General features: G+C 34.3%; 1 protein-coding gene across 1 annotated transcript; it reads left to right on the top strand.

Annotated features, from left to right (window-relative positions):
• Window positions 1-701: 701 nt before the first annotated feature.
• LOC104265858 (DNA polymerase zeta catalytic subunit-like) lies at window positions 702-6,618 on the top strand. The gene is made up of 10 exons (XM_009860854.3): window positions 702-930; window positions 1,657-1,731; window positions 2,412-2,566; window positions 2,928-3,011; window positions 3,389-3,734; window positions 4,250-4,418; window positions 4,559-4,752; window positions 5,120-5,218; window positions 5,729-5,880; window positions 6,311-6,618. The coding sequence occupies exons 1-10, from the start codon at window positions 737-739 to the stop codon at window positions 6,616-6,618; spliced, it is 1,776 nt and encodes a 591-aa protein (XP_009859156.3). The 5' UTR covers window positions 702-736.
• The last annotated feature ends 6 nt before the right edge of the window (window positions 6,619-6,624 follow it).

The raw sequence follows: 6,624 nt of genomic DNA on the forward strand, positions 1-6,624 counted from the left end.
TAGGCGTTCGTATCGAAAATTAACTTTTAAAGTACACGAAATCGTGCTGCTTCTTTTAGACAGCAGGTATTAGTGAGGGCTATAGAACATTTTGAAACCAAAATTTCAGGTGGCCACCAACTAAAGGATTACCACTATATGGTATAACGTTTGAGTTTGTACAATTAAGAATGGGACATAGTTTGCAAAATACCAGTATGGTCTGCAGAGAATGATAGGTACACTGCACATGTGATTTTACTTTAAAATTTTTTTTTGCGTTAAAATTTATTTTGTGGTGTTTTCGCGGATAAATGGTGTACCACTAATAGGAATCAATAGGAATTTTGACCAGATAATTTTGTTGATATTGTGTTAAATATTATTGTTTCGTTAATATTGCTGTATCACTAAATAGAGATGAATGGGATTTTTGACCAGATATTCATTATTGCTTTCGCATAGTTTCAATAAATATATGTGAAGGTTTGTAAAAAGTAAACCACCTCTTAAATATATATATATAATGAATAAATTCTCTCTAACCTTGATCTGGTGCTGATAAAGCCGTGCGATTCTGGTGAAAAGAAATACAGTAAGAATCTGGTGCTTCGAAAACATAACAGAGAAAAATTTAGGCCAGCGAATTGTATAATATAAGAGAAATATATATTTCGGCTAAATGGCGTTGTCAGACTTTTATTCAAATAGAATCCTTTAAAATAAAGTTTATTTTACAACAGGTCAAACCACGTGTATGCATATTCATCGCATATTTCCGTACCTTCTCGTGCCGTATCATGGTCCAGATTGTGAGTCGGCAGATTGGAACGAAGTCGAAGCACACCTACGGCAACTAGCATCTAGTTTAGATATTGCCATAAACTCCACTTCGAATTTCAAGAAGTCAAAACGAGAGCACGTGTACAATATCATCTTAGTTCGTGCAAAGTAAGAAAATATATTTTGTTATGATTTTCTTTTTTGAAAGTTTTTTTTTTGCGTTATGTAGTTTTACTATCGCAGGGTTTTGTGTAACTTTTCTTCCCCTGTACATTGCTTGTTAGAAGTACGGTGGTCAAAAAAGTAAATGGGAGAAGAAAATAGGCGGCCTTTGAAAGGTCAAGATACCCATAAGTTTTAACTGATAAATGTTTATGCCTGCGAAAAAAACATGTTTCTTGTCACATTATTAGCTTTTATTTGGAAAATAGACTGATCATTGTACTACCACCACTGTATAGTGTTTGTTTTAAGACATGTGAGGTAATAATTTTTTTATTTATTTATACTGGGTACTTGTGGATTATCTTGATTTATTTTCAGGGTATATAGGCATACCTCTGCCCTTAATTACACATCTCACAATGGAGGGGCATCAAACTATAATGAGGCCTATGTTTATTACTTTTTAACTTAATTCTTTTCTTAAATTTGATTAATATACAGTAGGGTGGGAGAAGATGGAACACCTTTAGCATATAATAATATATCTAAATATCCTGTTCTTGTTTTAAACAATTAACAACGGTCTATGGGAGTCGCGAGAGTCCGGTTTTATAATTCATTGAATGTTCTTTGTTTGCGAGCACATGAAACGAGAAAATGCAATGAAAAGGTGTCCCATCTCCCCCCACCCTACTATATTACTAATTTTGCTAACAATAACTTTTGCAGGAGTTACTATGGCTACCATGAAGAGGATGAAATTTTCATGAAAATTTATCTGTATTCACCTGCTAATTTAAAACGGTAAGTGTCAACTAATGTTATTGTAATAAGAGGCATGTTAAATAAGCAGAAAGTAGCAAATTTGATTCAAAATTATTGGTCGTGCCAAACCAACTTATACCACTAGCCCAGTCTGCAGAGTATTGGCAGTTCCTGACAAAATCTCGACCGTGCAAGACGTTTTTTTTGTGTGCACGCGTGCTATCATCAAAAATTTGCGTGCAATTCATGTATATTTTCTAGCCACATTAGAAATCCTACATAATTTAATACGTATTTTTTTCATTGTTTAATTAATTGGTGTGCGTGTTACAAATTATGGCGTGCATAACCGAAAGTTTGTATGAAAAATCGCTTGTGTACCTGTCATACTCTGCAGACTGGCCACTGGCCAGTGTTTAATAGTTTTTTTGACTTCACATTTTTTGGAGCAAAATCTTTTTTTTCTTGTGACTCTTGTGCTGTGCATGGCTCTTTCCTTGAATGTCAGACACTTTATGCCCAATATTATCTAACAATGTATTGTACTTTTGTGCAGGCCTTTAGAACGATACAATTCACAAAAAAAAAATCATGAAAAAATCATTTAAAAAAAGGGAAACTTTTGTCGTACCTTTGGATCTCATTGTTGAGCATATCTATCCATATATAAAAATATTTTGTTGGTATGTCTTATTAATATATTACGTTGTTCATATCAGCGCTTCTGAAGCCCTTCAAAGTGGTGGGGTAATGCAGCAAGTATTCCAACCACACGAGGCGCATGTCCCATATATTCTTCAAGTGTTTATGGATTATAACCTTCACGGGATGAATTTAATTCACGCAAGTTCATGCTACTTCAGGTCCCCTTTAGGTAAGTCTTAAACTATATATGTTCAAATAATAAAAAAAGTAATATATATATATATATATACATGTAAATATTTTTCTTAGATTTTAGGTTTTAGATTTACTGGCATTTTTCCATAGTTTGTTTAGTGCTTTATTTTTTTATGCAAATCGCTATTCGCATAAAAATTTTACCATGCAAAAAGGGTAACAAGCGCAGCCAAGGGGGTTTCTGGGGTCGTGACCCCCCCCTTTTAAACCAAAAAAAAGTTTGTTTTCTTTTTAAATTAAAAAAAAAATTTTTTTAATTTTTTAATAAACCGCCCCCCCCCTTATTTTTTTTCTGGCTGCGCCACTGGTAACGAGCATATTATATTTATTTCCAGGTAAACCGAAATCTGCTCCTGTATTGCCACAAATCCATTCTAATGTTGTCAGTAATAAAGAGGAAGGAAGAACAACAGATACAGGTAGTTAGTTAAGTGTCCAACTTTGCTAATGTATGGAGTAGTAGTTATAATCTTAATATTTGAAAAAAAATTTGGCCTCCTTCAACTTAAGAGGTTCTGAATTCAAGGCTTGTCGCTACTACCATTGGAGGCGTATGTGTCGTGTACAATTTGGCATATTTCTCCAACGCCAAGTTGTCATTAATTGGTTGTCTAATTTCTCAACCATACATTAAACAAAAAAACTATAAAAAAACCTAAAAAAAGTATTTACCTGCAAACTTACATACGGGGTAACTTGTAAAAAGGAGCAGGAATGTATGAAACAGAATACCCGTGTTATAAAGACTTATCAGCGGTAAATAAGTTACACTCATTCTTTATACCTTACCCTACAGCGCTGCTATCGTCATCTCAAGTCCAGAATTTTAACTGGGCTGCTTATAAAGAGCAGAGAGATGCTAGTGTTTCCATTGAAGAAGAAAATCAAACCTCCAGTCCCAGTGTTGCCAGTACTCAGTTCAAAAACTGCAGCCATGCTTGTGCAGATGCTTTATCTCGAACATTAGGCAACACTCAGCCTGGAAATTTAAATGAACAGTCAGATTTGAACAGCTCGTGCCCACTACACATAGTGTGGTCCCAAAGTACGATACCGAAATCAGCGTTTTTGCCTCCTGAAGTCGAAAGAGAGAGCGTGTGTGAGTTAGAAGTGGATGTTCTTGGTGGAGATATACTGAACAGGTAAAACAAATCATAGTACAGTATCGTGTTTTAAAAGACTGTTGTTTTGTTGATGATTCTGTTTTGTCTGATGCAGTGGTTAGCGCACCTGTTAGTAACCAAAAGGTTTCTGGTTCAATGCTTGTCGCTGCTACCTTTGTGGTGTATGTGTCCTTGTGCAAGACACGTGATGGATTGTCCAAATTATCAGTCACACATAAAAAATCCTATAAAAAATAATCACCCACAAAGTAACATACTTGGTAACTCGTAAGCCGGGCAAGACACTTAACGTCAATTGCTCCAATCCAGTGGTCACTGAGACGAGTTGTATAATTGTGCAGCCGAACAAAAAACCTGTCCTGTTCAAAGTTAACATATGGTAACCTGTAAGGGGGATGTATAAAACAGAACATTTGTGATAAAACGACTGTATATATATATATATATATATGTATATGTGATGTGTTATAATATATATATATATATATATTCTTTTTAACTTTTTTTAAATTATTTTCTATGATGTCATCCAGGAAAGATCTTGAATCCGCATCTGGAGGTAATCCCGGGATCGCATCCATCTGGGAGGATGAAAAAGTCCGGAGGCGGGAAAGAATGGAGAGCTCCCAGATTGCTTTGGATAAATCTCAAGATCCGAGATCAGGTGTAAATGTGACTGAGAAAGAAGATAAATACATTTATGTAAGTGTGTGTTTAAATGTTGTAAACTTTGAAAATAAAATTTTGTAAAAAAATACTAAAAATATATTTAAAAAATGTCTGAAAAAAAAATAAAAAAATGTTGAAAAAAAAAACTAAAAATTTTTTTTTTTTGCATCCAGGATTTAAATGTGGCTCTGCATCAGTATTACGATGACAATGCGGACATCACCCAGCTGGAGGACTCTGTCCGTTATGAGAGCATGAAACCATCATCTTCTCCAACCTCCATATATGAGGTCCCTGCATCTTTTCACTTCTCCCAGGACTCTGATCCGGAGTTTACGAAGATGATGGGGGAAATGGACTGGGCGGGGTAAGAATTTTTTCATTAAAGTTTAAACAGGCGAATACAGATTCTGTAATTGATATTTCAATATTATGTGCTAAAGGTGTCCCATCTTCCCCCACATTACGATATATATAAATGTATAGTTAGTAGTTTGTGTTCATTTTTTGCGCTGGACTCTTGTAAAAAAGGAACTTAATTGTTTTAGTATCTGTTATGTTTGTCTCGAATTGATCAGAGCATTATCGCTAAAAATGATATCCAAACTGAGTTCTGTTATCTATTTTTTGATTTTTAGGCCATATTTTTTAAACTAACTAAAAACTATTTACAAAAATCACAACGCAATCATTTACTGTCAAACAATTTTTAAAAATGCCTTATTTTCACACAGACCTGGGAGCCAACATAACCTGTCCCACATTGAAACACAGCACAGTGCATCACTAGGTGTGAACGATCAGATATCAGATGATGATAATGATAAAGATAGGTAAAGAAGTCATTTATTTTATGTGTTTTTTTTATTACAATCGTATGAAAACAAGGACGATAAAACTTTTTTAATCACGGACCAGATTTTGATTTAATTTAATCGGATTGTAACTTGAAAAATAAAATTTAATTTTATGGGTGGATAGAAATTTTTGTGTGGTTTTACTGTATCATTTTGTTAGAAACTATAAGATCTTAAATTTAAATGAAACTTACTTTATCCTCGCGTGGCTGGGAAACGACAGTTGTTAAAACACACGTGTTCTGTTTTATAAACCTCGTGCCAGCTTACGAGTTACCAAGTATGTTACTTTGGGTGTGATTATTTTTTTGGGGGGGGATTTTTTCATGTGTGGCTGATAATTTGAACAACCCAATAGTGACCACTGGGTTGGAATTTTAACAAATATAACACATTTGCCAAAATAAAGGGTTAGTTGCACCCAAAATTTTGTCTGCTTATGAAACCCTATCCTACATTTTTTTAACTGGTTTTAATTTGCAATAGAAATGCTGAAAATGTGCTGAGTCATGAAAGCTATGTGATGACTCAGCCTTGGGAAAGCGGGATCGAAGATTTTCTATTTGATGTGGAAGATGATGATGTCATCATTGATGATGTCATACCACAATTAGATGGTGCATCAGACGAACAAAAAGGTAAAAAAATACCAAAAATATTTTATTTATTTTGTGGTTTTAATAATTTCAAAGCACCTGTGTACTTTTTTATTATTTTTGGGTACTCCGTTGGTTTGATTTTTGCTTGCCAAATATTTATGCTCACTTTTCCATTAATAGGCCTCGAAAATATTTAAACCATTGTATGTCTGCTTGCTGTAGCAGCCACGCTTTTTTCTCTAAATAAATCTAACTATGTTTTATACACTAACTGTGTTTTAACAACTGTCGTTTTGTCGTTATATCTTGTCTTTTCATTTCACATTCTTTAATTTTTGCCACAATAATCGAAGAGACAAATAAAGGTTGTTGTTTTTTATTATTTTTAATTTTTATAAATTATTTTATTATTAATATTAGGTAGTAAATAGCAATTGGTGTATCCCTAATGCATTTTATCCTTTTTTAGAACCTGTAAAAAAGAGGCTTGGTACTTCACGTAGACATACATACCATCATACCACACCCCCACCTATTACTACATTGGAAACCGACAAAAACCAAAGTTGTTCAAAACCCATGACTACCACCTCTGGGGTGCAAGCTGATGTGTCAGAAAATTTTCAAAATTCACGCCGTCTTAGTTCCAGCGACCCAGAACTGGCGAAAAAAAGCAAAAAAACTGTTGACGATGCAGTCATTTTGTTGCCAAGGGCAAAAACCAAGTTTTTACGCCAATACTCGGTGCCGCTGGACAAGACCCTTCTCGAGACATAACAGCAA

The sequence above is a fragment of the Ciona intestinalis genome, unplaced genomic scaffold (genome assembly GCF_000224145.3).
Source record: "Ciona intestinalis unplaced genomic scaffold, KH HT000548.1, whole genome shotgun sequence".
NCBI classification, from domain to species: Eukaryota; Metazoa; Chordata; class Ascidiacea; order Phlebobranchia; family Cionidae; genus Ciona; species Ciona intestinalis.

Bases quoted from the DNA above. Each gene is read 5' to 3' on its own strand.
- LOC104265858 (XM_009860854.3), top strand. From the start codon at position 737: ATGCATATTCATCGCATATTTCCGTACCTTCTCGTGCCGTATCATGGT. The intron at 2,567-2,927 runs GTAAGTCTTAAA...ATTTATTTCCAG, and splicing joins CTACTTCAGGTCCCCTTTAG to GTAAACCGAAATCTGCTCCT. The intron at 3,735-4,249 runs GTAAAACAAATC...GATGTCATCCAG, and splicing joins GGTGGAGATATACTGAACAG to GAAAGATCTTGAATCCGCAT.